The sequence below is a fragment of the Carettochelys insculpta genome, chromosome 7 (genome assembly GCF_033958435.1).
Source record: "Carettochelys insculpta isolate YL-2023 chromosome 7, ASM3395843v1, whole genome shotgun sequence".
Taxonomy (NCBI): Eukaryota; Metazoa; Chordata; order Testudines; family Carettochelyidae; genus Carettochelys; species Carettochelys insculpta.
The window spans coordinates 62,668,669-62,689,140 of record NC_134143.1 but is presented as its reverse complement, the minus strand read 5'-3'; the positions used below and the strand labels follow the sequence as shown (position 1 = coordinate 62,689,140).

Genomic DNA, 20,472 nt, shown 5'->3' with positions numbered 1-20,472 from the left:
TTTGGTTAAGTTTGCCAGTCTCAGTCTTTGATCACCAAAATGTATACACCAGGGATGGACAACCACTATAGTGGATGGGCTGAATGAGTGGTCCTCTTTCACCTCACTGGGCCGCAGCAGCCTGCAGTATGCTGGGATTTCACCTGAGCCCTTGCACGCCTCTCATACACTGGGAAACCAGAACCCCCCACTTATCTGCTCCTCTTACCTCCCTCCTAGCACTTTTGGAGCACATGAATCTCCTGATTCAGACGCCTTTCCTACTCCTCCTCCTTCCTCCCAGAGCTGGAACAACATGAATCAGCTGTTTGTAGCATTCTAGATCAGGGAGGGAGGGTGAGTGGGGAAGGAGCGTAATTCAGGCAATTCATGTCTCCTTCCAAAGTGCTGAGAGGGAGAGGGGAGGAGAAGGAAGGGCAGGCCTTCAGTGCCCTATTGCATGAGAGTTGCATGGGGAGGCCTTCAGTCATGGGTCTTCCTTCCACTTGCTTGCAGAAGGCTCCAGCTGGAATCCATGCGGACTCTTCAGCTAACTAATTAACCAGCTGCTCCATTTAACAACAAAAACCTTGTTACAAGAAAAATGCAAAACTAGGAAAAGCAAAAGATAAATAACTCTTTCCCCATCCTCATGCAAAAAAGAGAAAAAAAGAAAAGAAAAAAATTGGTGAATCATACAAGTTGAGACAATTTCACTAAAACAGTTTGGCTAAAAACAATCAGTCTGCCAAGTATACCATTAAAACTAAATAAATAAGTTTTCTTTTCCAGTTTCTCCTTTCTGTAGTTAACATGGCCAGAGCTTCCCTGTTGGAGAGTTATCAGTATTAGTAATCTGCTGCAAAAGGCTTCAGAGTCGGGGGTGGGGGATACCCTGTTTTCAGCTCCTGTGAGTCAGCATCTCCCACAAAGCTGCATATGGCATTTCGTAAGGCCGCTGCCCTAACGTAGTCTGAGTGTGGTCCCTGGGCAGGTGTTCAACATTCCCCAAACTACCACACCCAGTTCCAGAAATCTCTGAAGTGGACTGTTAATTGAGCTGCTGCCTAGCAACAGAGAACCAGACACAAGGTGTTTCTACCCACCCTTCTCTATAGGTTGCTTGAAGAGAAGTCCCTGCATTAGGCAGGTGGGTTCTATAGGTTGTAGGATGTATTAACTTGATAAATTCACAGCTGAAGGTTATGTTGATAGCAACATCAGATGCAAATTGATGCATCTCACCAAGTTCTGAAGTTAAATTTTAACAGAGAAGGAATCTGATACTGTATTTGCAGGAATTTGTCCAGATGCTGCATTAGCTGAGAGTTGCCAACTTTCTAAAACTGAACACCCTGCTGTGAGGTCCAGCCCCCACTCGCTCCATCCCCCCTCCCTCTGTCACTTGCACTCACTCAACTATACACCAGACCACAGTCACTCTAACTCAGGGACTCATCCATGCAACAAACCTCGTTACCAGCTCTGCCCACATATCTACACCAATGACACCATTACAGGACCTAACCAGATCAGGCACACCATCGTGGGTTCATTCAGCTGCACATCTACAAATATAATTTATGTCAGCATGTGCCAGCAATGCCCCTCTGCTATATACATCGGACAAACTGGACAGTCTCTATGTAAAAGAATAAATGCACACAAATCAGATATCAGAAATGGCAATATACAAAAACCCATAGGAGAGCACTTCAATCTCCCAGGCCACACAGTAGCAGACTTAAAAGTAGCTATCCTACAGCAAAGAAATATCAGGACCAGACTCCAAAGAGAAATTTCTGAGCTACAATTCATCTACAAATGCGATGCCCTCAGCTCAGGCTTAAACAAAGACTGTGAATGGCTGGCTAAATACAGAAGCAGCTTCCCCTCCCTTGGTGTTCACACCTCCAGATCAACTGCTGATAGTAAAGCCTCACCCTTGCTGACTGAGCTAACCTTGTTATCCCCACCCTTGCTCTGGCTTATTTATATCTGGCCCTGCAGATTTCCAAGACCAGCATCTGATGAAGTGAGTCTGTGCTCATGAAAGCTCATGCTCAAAACTTTTCTGTTAGTCTATAAGGTGCCACAGGACCCTTCGTTGCTGTTACAGATCCAGACTAACACGGCTACCCCTCCAATACTTGCACTCACTCGCTCAGTCTAAGCAGGGTGGGGCAATGAGTTGGGGTGTGGGCTGTGGGATGGAATTAGGGATGAGGAATTTGGGGGAGGGGAGAATACTCTAGGCTGGGACAAAGGGGTTTGGTGCAGGGCTGCTATGGGGCCAGGAATGTGGCAGGGCAGGGTTCGGAATGGGGGGGGAACTGGGCTGGTTTGGGAGCGATGTGTCTGGCTTGGGATGTGGGCTTCAGGGTGGGGCCAGGGGTAAAGGGTTTGGAATGTGGGAGGGGGTTCAGGCTGCAGCTGGGAGGGTGAGCTTTGAGGTTGGGCCAGAGCTGGGGTTTGGAGTACAGGAAGTGGGGCAGAGGGTTAGGGAGAGTGCAAGGTCCAAGAGGGATTTTGGGGGTATGAGGGGATCCAGGTTAAGGCAGGAGGTTGAGGTCCTGGTGGTGCTTATCGTGGCAGTTCTCAGCAAGTGGCCCCCATCTCCCTTGCAGCCCTAGGTGCATGGTGTACAGCCAGGGAAGCTTTGCACACTGCTCTCATGCCTGCGAGTGCTGCCCCTGCAATTGCCATTGGTTTCAGTTCCTGGCCAATGGGAGGTTTGGGAGCAGCGCCTGGGGGCATGAGGGTAGTGCACAGAGCTGCCCTGAGCCTAGGGGTGGTAGGCACCTGGCAGATGCCTCAGAGGTCCACACAGAGCCATGTCAGGAGGGAGCCTACTTTAGCCTCAGCCCCCACTGTGCTGCCAACTGGACTGCTAATGGTCCGGTCGGCGGTGCCAACTGGAGCTGCCAGAGTCTCTTTTCAACCAGGTATTCCAGTCAAAAACTGCACCCCTGACACCCCTATGTTATCTGTTAGTTAGCAAAGAATATTTTAAGTTCTATCAAAAGTTCTGTTTCCTGCAAGCTTCTGGTAACGTGGGTAGCTTTTCTTTTTAACATGTCCTGGGCTGATGACGACAGTGGGTTTTGATTAAGGCCCTTTGTCACCAATTAAATTAATTTAGTTTCATCAGTAGGAGTCAGATAAACAGGCTGAAACAAGGCTGTGTAGTCAGCAGTGCTTTTTTTCTTTTTTTTTTTCTTTGTGACAGTACCGAGTACTGGCACCTCAGCAGCCCCAGTCATGGGATTGGCTGGGGGTGTGGGTGGGGAGCCAGCTAAGTCCTGGCTCCTCTTTTTTACAAAAAAAAAAAGCACTGGTCGTTAGTTGGCACTTGCCTTTCATGAGAGATTCAAGACTGCAGTAGTAGGGTTGTGGTGCTGAAGGAGGATCAAAGTGAAAGGCAGAGCGATATGAAGGAAGCCGTCTGTCCAGCACCAGCTTCACTGCCTAGTGATCATGGGCCCAACCTAACAGTTTGCACATTGGTTGGTCCCACAGGCTTCAGTGGGGCCCTGTGTTCGAGTCAGCTGCCGTACTCACCATTGATTCCTCACTTTCAGAAGCGATGAATTCAATGATGAACCCTTTTTAAATGCAAGTCCTGAAGAGGTGACTCTAACTTAATTTGTTTGTTGCAGCTAACTAATTCTCTCATAAGTGAGGTCCTGTATACCAGTTATTTCAGTACAGGTTGAACCTCTCTTATCTGGCACCACCAGGACCTCACGGGTGCTAGATGAGAGAATTTGTTGGACACCAGGAGGTCAGTATTGTCTAGCAGCGTCACCAACACTTCCACTGCTTACTGGATCTTAGAAGACATGTAGGGGTAAATTAGAGCTAAATAACAACACAGAACACAGAGCCAGGACTGGTGACTGTAAACAAACTTTATGGGACCACAGCAAACTTGGCCACACCCATTACAGTGGTTGTCTGGCTAACTAAAAAATCTTGTCAAATAACAGGTGTTGCCAGATGAGAGAGTTCTGGTTTATGGAGTTCTTTTTAAGAGCACTTGGAGAAGAGTAGAAGGCTAAAACATATTTTACTGTAGTGCAGTTTTAATAGATTTTGAGAATAGGAGACTTGTTGTATCACAGCTGCATGACATACATTTGTATGGTCTGTCCCCTCAGCTATTCTGCTCTGAAGAGAGATGGACAAAGCCTGTCATCTCTGATGAAGAAAGGAAAAGCTGTGGAACCGAATCCTGCAAGGCCAGTTACGGTGTACAGCCTCTCTCTCCAAAACTTCCAGCCACCACTGTTCACCCTGGGTAAGGGCCGAAGAGTTGATGGAAGGTGATGCTCCCAGCTTGTCTGTACTCAAACTGGAAATGAAGTCACACAGTGCATTGTAGTTCACATGGTTAATTATTTCAGTGCAAGTCTGAACGTGGGAACTCTTATTTTCAGTAAGAATGCCCTGGTCTGATGTGACTTAAGCTGATTTCTTGCTGTCATTCTGTGGGGAGCTTGGTTGGCCTGGGAAAGGAATTGTTCACACCCACCATGACTGTATTCCCAACTGCTGGCTCATGCCCACCTCAAAGGGGCAGGGAGAAACAATGACCCCACATCTAATATGGGGAAAGGAGATCCATGCTCCCTTCTTTCACGTGTAAAGAAATGTAGTTAAGACATTAGGAAGTACAGAAATGAATTGGAGAAGCCTTTTGAAAAATGTTATCCTCCTTTGGTATTGATGGTGAAGGCAGGACAGTTATATGTCTTCAGGAACTAGACCCATTGCTCCCTTGGGAGGTCTTTGGTGTTCTACAAGTTGTGTTGTTAAAAGTGGGTATGACCACTCTATTTCAATGGGGTGTGTTATTTAAATAGTTGATTTATGGTTGGGAGATTGCTAGGTGGTCTCTGCAGAAAGGACAAGATGGGGGAGTTAAGAAAGATGGGAATGGAAAAGTGTTTGTTTTGTAATGTCACAGCTCACGTCAGCTGTGTCCTCTAAGTGCAGTCAGGTTTTTAAAGCAGTGCTTCTTAAACTGTGTTCTGTGAAACACTGGTGTTCCATGAACAACTTGCAGGTGTGCCGCAAGCATTTGGAAAAATACACAGCTGGGATATGTTTTCTATTATTAAAACCAGATGCAATGTTACTTCTTCATTGCTGTAATTAATGTTCCACATTAAAAATATTATTGTCTCATGTTCTGTGGTCTCAAAAAGTTTAAGACACACAGTTTTAAAGTGTTTGATATCAGTTTGGAGTCGAGCTAAAAATGACTGTTTTTCATCACTGGAAAGTTGAAGCTTATGACCTTTTGAAACCTTTCAAATGAACATGACTGAAGTATTTATTAAAATGCCAAGGCCAATCGTTAATTTATAACGCATTTGTTCAGTCACTGTTATGTTTGCTCTCTCTCCTCTCTGGCTTTGCAATCTCACCCACACATATGTTACAGGATGAATTATTTATATTGTACCCTATAAATATTTTATCACTTGATTGTTTGCATAGTGCATTTTTATATTGGTTTGGGAGCACAGTTTCTGTCTGAAGTAGATTTCATACTGGGCTGGCAATTTACTGTGTCACTGTTAACATTCCAGATGTTGAATGTGGAGGTGGCTTTTATGTCAGAAGCCTGGTTAGTGACATCGGAAAAGGTAGGCATGGAAAAAGCATGACTGCTTAAGGAATGTACATCTCTGTTAATAGAAGAATATTCTCCCTTTGCATATCTCTAGTTGCCAGACCTAATATGCTGGCTGCAGTGCTGTCATTCACTTTCGTGTACTATAGTAGTTACCTCAGGAGCATAAAGGGAAGCAGAGTAAATAATTGTGAAGGAATCACAAGGGGGTGAATAAAAATGAAGATGATGAAAGTGTTGAGTGGGGTTAAAAATACAAGACCCTGTAATTTTTTATTTACCATACCAGTGCATACTTGATTCTTTAAGGAATAATACAAATACATGGTTCCTGCCCTAAATTTCTCCTTTTGATTGCTTTTCAAATACATTTTGCAATCCTCCTACACCTAGAGGAGATAAAAAAGCATTTCAGAGACTGTTCTTCATCCTGTGACCAAAGGCCAATTTTATGTGTGCTGTGTCCTTGGGAACCTGATCAAAAGTCTCTTTTGTCTCAATGGTAACTAATTACTGCATTGATATTTATCTCAGGTTGTTCCTCATTTTATACTGTTTTAGTAAGTGATATAAAGTAAAATTTGAGAAAATTCCTAGGTCCTATTTTTAAAAGGGACAGAGGCTTCTAAGTCTCTCTAAAAATCTGTGGAACTTACAGTCCTAAGTCCCAAAATCACTTTTGAAAATTTTACCCTGGATTTGTTTTAACTTTGGTTACTAATTTTATTATTGTATTTTGAAATACAGAATCTCCTGAAGGCCGATGGTCAAGCTCTGATCTCTTTTGCTCTGTAGTAAATCTGTTGAAAATATTCCAGATTCACATTGAGAGAAATGAGCTGAGAATCTAAATTGGAGCCCTTTTCTCCAACTCTAACTATATGAAAAAAAATTATTTATAATTAACTCATTAGGGATTTTGAACATGATCCATCGATTTTAACTTGAACATTCACTATTGTCTGTCTTCTTTCTTCTTTTTATGCTACAGAACTCTCTTCCTGTGCCAGCGTGAAAGAGTTGACCCGAACCAAACATGGACCATTTACGCTAGAGGAGCATGCACTTCATGAAGACAAATGGACAATTGATGAAATTGCACAGTCCTTGGAGCACTGCATGTCTCTTGTTGCTGTAGAGCCATCTCTTAAAAAATTAAAGACTGAGCATTCTGAAGAATCCACTGTGAATTGTGAAGATAAGTGATATGTCAGGTCGAGGAAAAAAAAAGACAATGAATGAGGCATTTTAAGGTTGGAGTGGGATTGTCTTGTCTTGCTGTGTAAATTTACAAGCTTCTGCATTGAGGATGATGAATTGCAGGGCAAAGAAAAAGATCTCTTTCTATGTTTTTCTTGTGCAAAGATACATGCGCTCACACAGTGTCCATCATGTATTATTTCCTCGCTTATATTCTGTATTGTACACAGTAAATGGGTCTGTCCCTCATGTAAAATTCTTCATTGTACTCTTGAAAGACTTTGCAAAATACATTTTTAATATTACATTGGCAATTAAAAAAATAAGTTTAAATTTTGCTGAATGTTCCTGGAAGGGAGATAACTCATTTTCTTTCTGTAGCTGTTACTCACATTCAGAAACTGAAAATGGTAACAGAATTCCATGCCAAATAGAAAGATGCAGTGGACTGGCACTTTACTTTGAGTTCTTCGGAGATTTCTTGCAATGGAAATGACCCCATGATAGTCCTTTCACTAAGGGTTTGTTGATACTGCCATGAATGAGTTGTGATAAAGTAAATTGCATGATGAAAATTTCAGTCTAGCTGAACTGCTTGTGCATATAAACTAGGGTTAGGCAAGCAGAAATAGCAGGTGAGCTGCACGAGTGGCTGTCCTTCACCTCAGTGGGCCACAGCACCTATAGCCCCCCTGTGTGCCCTCATCCCCCATGTGTCGCGCACACTGGGCCACCGAAACTCCACCCTTACCTGCTTCTCCCCTTCCTCCTACCACTTGGAGGGAGGGATAGCTCAGTGGTTTGAGCATTGGCCCAATAAACCCAGGGTTATGAGCTCAATCCTTGAAGAGCCTATTTAAGGATTGGGGCAAACAGATATCAGGGATGGTGCCTGGGCCTGCTAAGAGGGCAGGGGACTGGACTACATGACCTCCTGAGGTCCTTTCCCATTCTTGGAGATGTATATCTCCAATTATATTGAATCACTTTCAGAGAGTGAATTGCCTGATTTGCACTCTTTCCTCTTCCTCCCAGAGCTGGAATGTTGTGAACAGCTGATTGGCAGCATACCCAGTTCTGTGAGGGCAGGGCTGGAGTGGGGACAGAGCACGAATCAGGTGGTTTGCACCACTTTGAAAGCTCTGGGAAGGAGGAGGAAAGCTTAGGAAGTGCTGTTTTCCTCCAGGGCCACAGGTTGCTCGCCACCGATACAAACAGTCAGGAACGCAGTATTGTCACTGAAAGTCTTTGTATCTCTCTCTCTCTCTCTCTCTGCACAGAGATGTGCATAACTTCATATTGAAAAGATTTCATAATTTGTCAGGAAAGAAATTGAGCTCACAGGCACCTGTTGTGGTCTTTAGGAAAAGATGGGATTCACCTGTTGTCTCCATGTATTCATTCAGGTTCCTCATCAGCTCCTTGGGCCTGTTAGTGCGGGGTATTGTCCAGTGAGTCCCCATTAGCAGTTGCATTTGGTGACAGAGTGTCCCCCATAAAGGATTTAATTTGCTCAGCTGGACCTGAGGTAAAGCCCATTGCAGTCAATGGAAGCCTTTCAGCCAATTCAAATTGTATTTTAATCCAGCCCCTACTGACTTACAGCCTGAATGTTAGAAACCATTGGAAAGCACTACTGTCATTACCTCCTTAGCAATCTTAGTGCAAATCCTTGCAAACTGACTCCTACCACTCTCAGAAAAATTCTCCCAGAATCCCAGGGTGGCTTCCATCCATTCCAAGGAACAGCGGACATGATCATTCACTGCCCGGCTACAGTAAGAAAATGTCTTGAACACAACCAAGCTTTATATACAAGTTTCACTGACCTGATCAAAACATTCAACTCAGTCAGTCATAGCACCCTGTGGCCCATCCTCTCAAAGATCAAGTGCCCCAAAAAATTCATTAGCATTTTAAGGCTGCTTCTCAACGTGACTGCCACAGTATTGAGCAACAACAGATCCCAAAGCGACCCCTTTGAGGCCAAAACAGGAGTCGAGCAAGGCAGCGTCACTGCCCCATCACTGTTCTGCGTCTTCATCAACATGACTTTTCACCTCATTTACGGCAAGCTTCCAGATGGTGTGAAGATTGTCTGTCTATAGAATGAACAGGAAGCTTTTCAATTTCAGGAGACTGAGGGCCAAAAGCAAGATCTCCACAACTTGGATCATGGAGCTCCAGTATGTGGATGACAATATGGTTGTTGCTCTTTCACCCACAGCCCTTGGGACAGTCTTAAGTGCCTTCGCTGAAGCATACAAGAATCTTGGGCTCACGCTGAGCATCAAAAAGACCAAGATGCTTCACCAACCTTCAACCTTTACCGCTCTGCTTTCACCCACCTGAGACGAAGGGTCTTCCAGAACTGGGACGTCAATTCCAAGACTAAACTTCTTGTATACCATGCAGTGGTTGTTCCAACACTATTATATGCATGTGAAACCTGGACAAGATACAAGTGTCATTTGAAGGCACTTGAACAATATCATCAACGCAGCCTCAGGAGAATCCTAAATATCTCTTGGGAAGATAATGTGCATGAACACTAGCATCCTGGAAGAGTCAAACATGACCAGCATTGAAGCTATTATCACTCATCATCAACTTAGTTGGACGAGTCACATGGTTCGGATGTCTGATCAGCGCCTTCCAAAATAGATTCTGTTTTCCAAATTGGCATAAGGACAGAAAGAAGTATGGGGGGCCAGCAGAAGCAACATAAGGACATGCTGAAGGCACACATGAAAAACTGCAGAATCACTGTCAACACTTGAGAGAACCTTGCTCAAGACTCTTGCCAGTGTAGAATGGTAATCAGTGAGGGGGTGATGCAATCCGAGAGGTCTTGCAGCAGGGCAGATAAGGACAGTTGGAAGAGAAGAAAAGCATGTCAAAAACTGCCCCATTCTCCTCCAACAGCTACCAACCCCTGCCTTTCCTGTGATAAGATCTGTGGCTCCAGAATTGGGCTGATCAGCCATCAACGGACTCTCAAATAGGAGACTGACATGAAGATGTCCTACTTGTTATCGAGTGACCGCCACGAAGACATGAGCTAACTCATCCCACTTCCCTTGGCAACTGCATGGAAGCAGCTGTGGCAAAGGTTCGTACCAATGGGTGCAGAGATTGACAAATCTGGCACGTTACTGAGACCAAGCTCAGCGTGATTGTATTCAGCTTAAAAAGCAAACCACACTTTTCCTGACAAGGCTTTTCCCAATAATAATGCCTCTAAAATGGTATCCTACATATATGGCATGTTGCAGAGCCATACAGTACATTTGGCATGAAATACTGTCCCCGTCACCCGACCTCATTGGAGATTTTTAAGAGTGGGTTAGGCAAACACCTGTCAGGAATAATTTAGATAATATTTTGTTCTGTTGTGAGTGCAGGGGACTGAACTAGATGACCTCTCAAGGTCCTTTTCTGTCCCGTGATTCTAAGGAATCCTCAGACCTTATCGATGTGTTGCATAATTGTCTACATCAGTAGTTTAGTATTTAGTCACTAATCCTTCATCTTTTTCCCTGTGGCTTGAGATTGTTACTGTTTATATTCGGGGACAGTACAGAAAGGCTGTATTTTCAAAAACAGACCTACGTTTTTGGATTTTTTTTGTTTTGTTTTAAAATTCACAATAATTCAGGTGCACACTTCATTGGTATGAATTATTTCTAAATGTTCGTTACTATGATATTATAGTACCAGTTCCTTTTCCTTAGCCATGGTCAAGAAAGTCGTGTGTGTGGAGAAGTGGTGCCAGGGCTGGAGTTTGTGTACAGAACACGAGAGCAATGCCCACCTGCTTAGCGCTGCCCTGTGTCCCTCCATGGTGTGTGTCAGTGCAGCTGACAGGCTCCTCTGCTTTCTTTGTGCTCCCACCTGGCATTTGCTGAGCAGAGGAGAAGCAGTGTCAGGGCTGGGGTTTGTGTACACAGCACAAGAGCAATGCCCCAGCCCTGGGGGTGGAAGGCAGGAGGAACCAGCCCCCTGCCATCCTTCTGTGCTGTGTGAGTGCAGCCAGCAGGCTTCTCTGCTCTCTCTGCACTCCCGCCTGGTGTCCCCTTACTGGAGCTACTCAGCTGTGAGTTATGCTGGTTATTTTAGTTTGGCAGTTACTCAAATACTGGTTAAACAAGAGTTTACTGTACATGCTGCAGTGCTTTGCTGAATTTCAGCCTTAATTATTTTGTAGCCACACCCCTGGTTCTCTTTTCTCACAGACATGAGCTAAGCTTGATAAAAAATACAATCCTTTCCCAGGAATGTGTATAAGCTGTGAGCATAAAATAGCTGTGATATTTGTGTTTTGTATTTATCATCTGCAGCACATAGTTACACTCCAAGCAAGGGTCAGCTCTGGCCTCAGAGCATTGCAAATCCTGAGTATGTCCATTGACTACAGCGATGTTCCCTCAGACTTACTGTGGTGTGACAGAGAGTGGCATTATGGCCTAGAGAATATGGAGCACCAAGGACATCCACTAATAAAGCTTAAAAAGTAAGGGTGCTAAGATTAAATTTCCCTATTGACTGACTGCTGTCCCGTTACTGTTAGCTATAGACACAGAATGTTGGAGAGAGACCCCATTAGTTGTTTCTTAAAAAAGAAAGTCCTGCGCCTGCAGGAACATCTTTCTAGCAACTGAGTAATCTCTGCAGGTTGTTGGCCAGTGCTACGTTAAATCAGCCTTCCTTCAGGCATGGATGTTGCCAGTGAAACTCAGGTACATTATCTGCAATCCTGTTAAAGAAACCGTGTGTGTGTGTGTGTGTGTGTGTGTGTGTGTGAGCATATCAAAGGGGAGTGTTTAAATATATAGGGTCTTCTGCAAAGCTATCTTTGTGATTGATTCCTGCACTTCAGTGAACACTATGCTAATACAACTAGTGCTGACCTCTGTCTTGTTTTCTGAAGTGTCAAGGCTTAAATTGTAATGTTTTGGTACTGTTAAAGTGCACCAGGTCAGTGTCATTGCTGATATGAAAATGTTTCTCGTGACAACTTCAGAAGAACTTCTAAAATCTGTCAAGGTTTTTCTTCAACAGAATGAACACCACATACTAAGAGAACAAATTCTCGTGTTCCTACAACCACTCCACTGCTCAGCCTTTGCTAAAGATGGATAAGAAAGAAGTGTCTCTTTTTGTATAATGCAGTTTATTTATGCCGCATCTCTCACTTGAATTACACCTGAGGAAAGTCTGTGCCACAGTGCTAGTGAAGACACAATCCCCATGGATTTTGATCACCCTGCCCCACCACATAAACATTTCACTGAGCGGGAAGGGGAACCGCAAATACACTTCCCCCTTCCAAGCTGGTGCCAGCAGGCTCGTGGGTCAGAGCAGCTAGCCTCATGTGGGAGGAGGCAGAGGTTGTCTTCCTCAAAGTGCCTTGCCCATTGGGTCAGGCAAGGAGATATGGAGAGAACAGATGGCTCTATTGGGGGGAAGGGTGTCGCATGGATGGACTCATAAGAGCTGATGAGGGAACAGATTTGTACAGGAACTAGAGGAGGGCCACGGGCTGCATGGGAGTGGGGGATGAAGGGACACATGGGAATGTGCAGCTGTGCCTGACTGAAAGTGGTATGGGGATGCAGGGACATGCCTGACTTAATGAGAGAGGTTAGGGATCAGCGAGGTTCTGCATGAGAGAGGTACCCCAGCTCCTAATATGCATCCCCTGACCCGCAGCCTCTTGTTCCCTATTTCTCCACCCACACCCAGCAACTCTCCAGGTTCACTTGCAGGCTCCTTCCCAGCAATTACGTCCCTCTCCTGCAGCTTTTGCTTTGCACTGCTTCCAGTGGGGGGCAGGAAATAATTTTCTGTATTGTCATTTAAATGGCTACTCACACCAAAGTTCTGTATTAATATGGTTAATAAGGAAACTATTTTTCAAAAAAGCACTTCCTGAATCATTTGTATTGCTGCAGATGCTCTTGCTGACAGGTATTTTGAAATAAATCACCCAAAGTAATTGAATGTGTTGTGATTTTCGTGTGTGACTTTGACAAAACATGAACAATTAGCAGAATTTTAAAATATGGAGGGCAGAATTTTTTTTTTTTTTGGTGCCGCATACCCCTTTCCTGCCCCTGTGTACGACAGCACAAATACTTAGTTGGAGGTAGTCCCTATTGCAAAGAGATTGCATTTTAAAGTGCAAGACGGGCAAGTTAGTGGCAAGGAAGAAGTATATGGAGTGATTTACCTCAGGTCAAGCACCTAGTCAGTGACAGATTAGGACTAAGAACCCAGGATTCCTGCTACTTAAACCACTGCTTGATCCACAAGACATCACTGCTTGCCAATTTACATGGCTCCCTAGATACTTAAATCAACAACTATAAAAATCTATACCCTCAGAAGCTGCTTCTAAAACCCAGTCTGGTCTCTAGGAACAAGAAAAAATAACCTAATATTTACTGACGCTAAAGCAAAAGTAATCTTTAATAACCCTAATGTGCTCTTGCTTTCTTTAATCCTCCCTTGTTTCTTTATTCCTTTCTCTCTAATTTTCCATTTTCTCTCTCTTATTTTCCTTCTTTCCTTTCTTTTTATTTTCCTCCTTTCCTTTCTATTTATTTTCTATCTTCTCTGTCTGCCTGACTTTTTCCCATGTCTTTTCCTCTTTGAATGGGGCCTATCATTCCCTCTCATTTTCATACTGTTCCTTATCTTTCTCCTTTTCTTGGAGATTATCCATCTTTTTCTCCTGTCCAGTGATTCCCAACCTTTTCACTAATGCGCACCCTCAATCACTCCTCTAAACTGTTTGCAGACCCCCAATCACTCCCTCAAACCCAGTTCTAGCCACTATATCCACTTTATTCAATGAAAAAGGAAACCACAACATAGATTTTTGGACAGCAATTAGTAACATTCTTGGAAGGTATTCATTTAAAAATAATAGATTGTAACTTTGCAATGTATTTAAAACTTATTTTTCTGATTTTTTTTATCTCTTGTTTGTTTTCATGGACCTCCTGCAAAACCCTCAAATCTCTAGGGGTCCACGGGCCCCAGGTTGAGACCCACTGCTCTAGTCCACAGATCTCTTCTAAGCTTTGTTTCCCTCCCCGACGCTCACTGTCCAGTTTCACTTCAGCTTCCCTGGGTCAGTTCCCAACGTCTTCCCTTTAGCTCCTGTACCCCAATCACTCTGCATGCCTGACAATGGAGGGGATTTTTGCCATGACCTTCCTTGACGATATCAAACTTAAAAATTCAAATTACTGCATTTTCAGAGGTGAGCGTGAAAAGTTCCCTAGCTAGAACAATGTCAGTGGGTCTTTGTATCCTATGATCATTCCAAAGAGCTGATTTTTTTTTTAAAGTCAGAGATGTCAGCACCCGTTGCCAAGGAAACTTGACTTCTAAAATTATACCAGTAACACTTCCTATCATACCACATCAGATCTTCAGGAAATACACCAATGGCATAGGAATAGATTGAGAAAGCATCAGAGTGCAAAACCAAGGGATGTTTGGTATACACTGAAAGAAAAAAAAAAAGCCCTAAAGTCTGGTGTAAAAAATATGTTGTCCCGGCACATGCTGGCTCCAACCTGCAACCTTGATTTAGTAAACCAGGCAATGGAATTACAAACCAATGCTGTTGTAATACCTGAGTCATGTAATAGCTGTAACAGATAATTACTGCCAACCCCTCTTTCCAAGATTTCTAGTTTGCGGGGACGGAAATTGTGGTTTATATAAATCCTAACATTCTTGAAAGGTATGTACTGAAAAATGATGGGGTTTGCTGCAAGGACTCTCCTTTCCACTGGTAGAGAGCAGGCTAATGAGCCCCTCTGGGCCTGTGCTCCACTGACAAGGAGTACCTGCCCAGCTTGTTTCTTCTGGGGAAGAAGCGGCCTAACAGGAATTTACCAAGGGAAGGGAGCAGTGACCAGAAAGAAGCCTGCTCTTTACAGAGGCAAGCCAGTTCAAGAGGATACAGCCATGGAACTTGCTGCTTCTAAAGCTATCCTAGCTAATAGCCAAGCAGCGTGCCTCAGGAAGACAGGTAGGAGCTAAACCCTATGAAGGACATTAAATTTTCAGAAACAGCCTGTAAAGCCTTCTCTAGGGGATGATTGGGAGGCTGGCCCGTGATCCATCGGGGGTGTGTCTTTTGCAAGAGGAAGGAAGGAATAGGACCAGCCCTACACCATATATCTCAATTGCCCCAGAGAGCTCTCCCAAATGCAGCCACTGGGGAAGTAGAGAGGGAAAATGAAGGACAGTGGGCCTTTGTGAGGAATGACTAGGAGGTTCTGCCCCTTTCCTACAGGCTTCTTGCTGAATTTCACCTCCAAGTTATTTTCTAGGTCAGCGTTTCCTGAACTGTGTTCCACAGACCAGGGGTGTTCCATGAAAAACTCATAGGTGTGCTGTGAGCATCTGGAGAAATAATTCAACGCTTCGGATATCATACACTGATGATATGTAAAACCAGATACAATCTTCTTCATTGCTGTGATACCTGATTTAAATTACGTCACTTGTTTTTGCTGTAGATGTTGCTGGTTGGTTGGTTGTTTTTTTTGGTCTGACAATTTTTATTTTGAATAAAATTTTCGTAGGGGTTCCACATAAAAATATTATCGTTTGGAGTTCCGTAGTCTCTGCTGGAGAGGCGCATACATCCAGTGTCCTATGACTGGCAGAAAGAGGAGTGAAAAGGTGAGTGGCTGTTTATACCTAATAGCCAGAGGCTGGAAATGGGTACTGGGCAGGGCTCACTTGATTACCAGTTCTGTTCTCTCCCTCTGGGGCATCTGACATTGGCCACTGTCAGAAGACAGGACACTGGGTTAGATGAACTTTTGGTCTGACCCAGCGTGGCCGTTCTTATGGTGTAATATGATGTTTAGCTGCAGCAGTAATTTGGAAAGTGCTTGTGACTTACTTCCATTTCTTTATGGTGTTTATTGACTGATTAGCCCCAAAGATTTTCTCTAGAATGTGGTAGTCAGGTATCTTGAAGATCCCGGGGCTACTACATGTCCCAGCATTTTTCTCCAATGTTCTCTGCTGCTGAGAGAGTCGCAGCCCCTCTTCCCTCCATGAGCTGGGGACAGTGAGCTACAGTTCTGGGAAATGCAAGATATTTAATAATATATATACCAGCTAAAATTTCAGTAGAATGTTGCTAAATTGTGCTCATGGCTGGGATATTGTCAGTTAGGAAGCAAAGGGCTCAGACCAAACCCAGCTGCGCTCTATGCAGTACTCTGGAGCAGCGGCGCTCAACCTTTTTCAGACTACTGTGCCCCTTTCAGGCATCTGCCTTGCATTGCATATCCCAAGTTTCACCTCACTTCAAAACGACTGCTTCCAAAATCACATATAAAAATGCCAAAGCGTGAGAGCATGATAGGGCTGAAAAATGACTTACTTATTTTGTCTGTTACACATTTTAGTTTGTACTATCATCACTAGTGGGTTTTATGTAGCCTGTTCTAAAACTCGACAGAGTTGAGGTACCTCCTGGACAATCTCTGAGACAATGTCCCTGGTGGAGAACCACTGGTTTGGAGGGCCAGTGTTGCAATGGGTCTATTGATCCCACAACTTTCCATAGCTACCGTGGGCCTTGAGGCTGGGCAATATGGGTCCTGGCCCCAGGTGCAATAGGCAGGGGGCAGTGCAAGTGTACTTGCACGCCTAGGTGTGGTTCACTGTCCCGTGTAGTGGCACCTAGAGCACTTACCCAGAGAAAGACTGAGTCTTTGCTACAGCCTTAGCTGAGAGGCAATGGGCTTTTAGCACACACTGTAGATAGGGGTTCATGCACTAAGTGCTAGAGGTCTCAGGTTTGAGTCCACTTGTGGGCTCGGACTTCCCCGCTGTGGCTGAACATCTCTCTTCTCTATCTCCTCCTCTGCACTGGATCAGTGTTAGCCGATGGCCGGGTAATGAGTGGTCTGTGAGCCTTATCACATCCGAGTCTTTAACTGCTAGGACAGGCAGTCCCTTCGCAGTGGGCAGCCAGTGTGGCTGACCGGTGCCCCAGAGGTTGGTGCAGAGAGCTTATTCCACCCGAATCTTTAACTGCTAGGACAGACTGTCCCTTCACAGCGGGCAGCCAGGATGGCTGTCGGGAGCCCCAAGAGTCTGCCCTGTGGAGGCGACACGACACAGCGCTCAGCTTTTACTGCATCTTACCACTGATCAGGCTGATATAGCCAAACAGCTGAGGTTCTTTGTTTTGTGTTCGGCTGAGTTACAGTAACTGGAAGGAGTCAGGCTGAAAGCGTAAATGGTTGCTATTTATTATTAAAAGCAGAAAATAAGAATCTAAATGGTTACAAGGTTATTGTTCTATCTTCTTAACTACTAGTAGGATGATACATGTGGTATACCAATTAGATTACAAGTGAAAGTTACCCATTTGAGGACCAAATGCCTCAGCCTAAAGAGCTCTTACTATTAAATGTGCACAAAAGTACATTGCAGGTATAATTCTCACCCCTGCGTCCTTCGACTCCAGTGTAGCCAACGTCATTCACTGAATCCCTCGGGAAGAACAATGCGAGGAGGGCGTCCCTTGGGACCTCAGGTGGCAAAGACCTTGCCCGACCGGCAGGTAGAGGTAATTGGAGCTCAGTTAGAGTGGTCTGCCGGGCCTGTCTTTATACCCCTTGGGTCATGCACATTCTTCCTTATCTAAAGGTACCAATTGTACTGGTTCATCTGTGTGACACCAGTTCTTACAAGGCAGTTGCAATTTAATTTACACTTGTAAAATAGAGACAACTAAATCATTAAAACAGGACATTCTTTTCGTATGGGCGGGAGATTCCTTTTCTGGGACGAAGTGTGGGCATATCAATTATCAGTACCAGGCAAGGGCAGTTTGAGGCCCTGTGGTCAACAGCTAGCCTGTTAGCCCCCTTGTCTGTATTCTTCAGCCCAGGGTCATGCTGACACAGCACATCTGTGTTTTGAAGCATCAGAAGACTGGGCTTGAGATAAGTGCATTTGTGCTTTCAAACATTCTAAGACTGTGCTGTTTCTTTGTGCTTTTTGCTCAGATGCACCTAAAAGGGACAAGATGGAGTAGAACAGGGGTATTCTGTCTGGCTACAATTAACTGGCTTCTTCCTGCCCTCAACCTCACTGCTTGACCGCTCACTCTTCAGCCAGATAGTTGAGGGCTCTGGTTCTGCCATAGCCACAGAGCAGCACAGCCAGTCACTGGCAGCAGGGTGGCCTGGCCTATCACTGCCTGGAACAGAGTTCCTTCCGGCCTGCTCTGCTCAGTCTCTGGCAGGGGCCAGGCCTTAGGCAGGAGGAGTGAAACATCCACAGGGATGTAGGTCGAGTCCAAGGAAGGGGTATGGAGAGGGTGCCTTAAGCTGAGAGTTCACTCTCTCTCTCTCAATCTCTCTCATACGCAGACTGGCGCTCACACCCACATAAATTCTGTCTCACAGTGCCCTAGCATAGATTGTGTGTGAGTGACATCCTCACACTTCCCAACACATGCTCTGTCCATCAGTTAGGTAATCCCCCAACACAGTCTCTCTCTCTCTCTCTCTGACACACACACACACACACACACACACACACACACACACACACACACACACACACACACACACACACAGAGTCTTTCTCAAACACATTGCCTCTCAGTTCCTCAGCGCAGATTGGTCACACGCTTAGTCTCACACTCCACAACACACACACTCATACACAATCTACCAGCACACAGTGTCACAGAGACACCCCTGTCTCTGTCTCTCTCCCCCTCACTCACACACACACACACACACACACACACACACACACACACACACACTTGTGGTGTTGTTATTTCTGCTTGGTTCTTTCAGCTGAAATGCTCCTGGTGAGCCAGGAGCAGCTAGGGGCTGCAGGAGTGCCAGGGCTTTGGCAAGATGCAGCTTCCATGTGACTGCCCGAATCTTGCCTGGAGCCAGATTAGTTAAATTAAGTGGCTCCTCAAGAGACACTTAACTCACAATGGACCATGGGAGCCAACCATCCACACTGAGTGGACTCTTCTCTGGATGTTCTACGGGAAGTATGAGCAATGGGAGAGGGGCAGGGAGCCTGAGGAGCCAGTGGTGGTGGTCGGACGGTAGGTGCTGAAATACAAGATCATCTAGGGCACTATTTTCACAAAAGCTAGCCCTGTCCCTAGCCACTGTCTCAGGTGGGACTTCTTGCCCCCTGCAGGGCTAGAGGCCATCCCAACGGAGGCTGCCAAGTTCTGGTCCACTGTGGAGAAAAAAGTGTACCTCGGGCATAGAGGTCTAGAGATTGATTTGCCCACAAGTAAACAGCTCAAGAAGGAGTTTGGGATCATTCATTATCAATTTATTTTCCCCTCCTTTGTCAATTGCAACTAGGCTTAAGTATCTGCAGTGCTGTACAGAACACACGTAAAAGTAATTCTCTTACAGAAATAACAGAAGCCATCATGTAAATGCATTTGATTTGTTTGCTCTTCGCTAAAAGGCAGAGAGATTGCTTGTGTGCGTCTCTGGTAAGGTGGTCTATTAGGTGTAGCCTCCTGTAATGATTTTAAGTGATTGTTTTCCAGGCACTAAGTGCTACTTTTTCTCCCGCAGGCTGGAGAAAGCTGCTTGAATTCCTGCCAGATGACTAATTGGGTAAGTGTGGCTATTCAGGATATTTCTGAAGCTGCAGTTTTATTTTTTGTCCTTGTCTCATTAGGGGTTTTATTGTGTGCATTCCAGGAACTGTGAATTCTCCAGCTGTGGCTCTGGCTTTGATAAATTGTCATTTTTCATGCTCAGGAAAATTTGACTGTGTCATCACTGACCAAAAAAAAGTTAATTTGCTGTTTGTGTAGAGTGTGATACTGGCACTTCCTAATTCTCAGTGTTTGCAAAGTTAGAACTCTAATAGGGTGATCATATTTCTCTGTATGAAATATGGAACAACTGGTAAAATTTCTTAGAGTTAAGTTCAGTGGCAGCCCATTCGAAGTATGCAGTATAAACTTTCATTATAACATTTAGTTGACTGAGCACCCATTTAAATGGTATACTGCATTATTGTAACAAGAATAGGTGAAAATTAAAAATATATACCTACAATAACATGGCTATTGCTCTGTAGAAGTGCCTGCCTTGCTCTCATTTTGCTATGCTCCAGAGTGGGAGCTGCTAGCGTGGAGGCTGGTAGGGAAAGATAGAGAGAGGTGCAGCAGCCAGAGCACGGGTTGCTGGGTGTGTGAGTGAGCTGCTGGAAACCAGGGCTAGGTGTGTGTGCAGGAGCGCAGGGATAAGGGGCAGGAGGCTGGGAGGAGCCCTGGATTTGCGTTCTGGAACAATGTAAACCATCTGATATTTTTGCAGCATTATAAAAAGGTAGTGAAACCTACTAGACCAATTTAAACCTCTCCCAGTCCGTTCGCCCATCACATTTAAATTTCACTGGAGTCAGTGGATTTACAACAGATAAATTATGGTGCCTGTTTGTTTCTTAGTTACTGCCTTTGGGCCACCCTTTCCGCCCCACCTCCACATTCCTGGCCTACCTAGCTCCCCCATTTCCCAGGGCAGGGCCTATTAAGATAAGGGCTGCAGCCTACTGGTTCAAATACCCCTTCCCAAACAGATGCTAAAACT

General features: G+C 44.8%; 1 protein-coding gene across 1 annotated transcript in view; it reads left to right on the top strand.

The window, feature by feature from the left end:
* The window catches only part of TRUB1 (TruB pseudouridine synthase family member 1), a 48,728-nt gene extending 35,933 nt beyond the window's left edge, over window positions 1–12,795 (top strand). The window contains exons 6-8 of the mRNA XM_074999081.1: window positions 4,140–4,279; window positions 5,577–5,633; window positions 6,612–12,795. Of these exons, the coding sequence (XP_074855182.1) occupies window positions 4,140–4,279; window positions 5,577–5,633; window positions 6,612–6,826 (412 nt within the window). The 3' untranslated portion in view covers window positions 6,827–12,795. The remainder of the gene's footprint in view (window positions 1–4,139; window positions 4,280–5,576; window positions 5,634–6,611) is intronic.
* The last annotated feature ends 7,677 nt before the right edge of the window (window positions 12,796–20,472 follow it).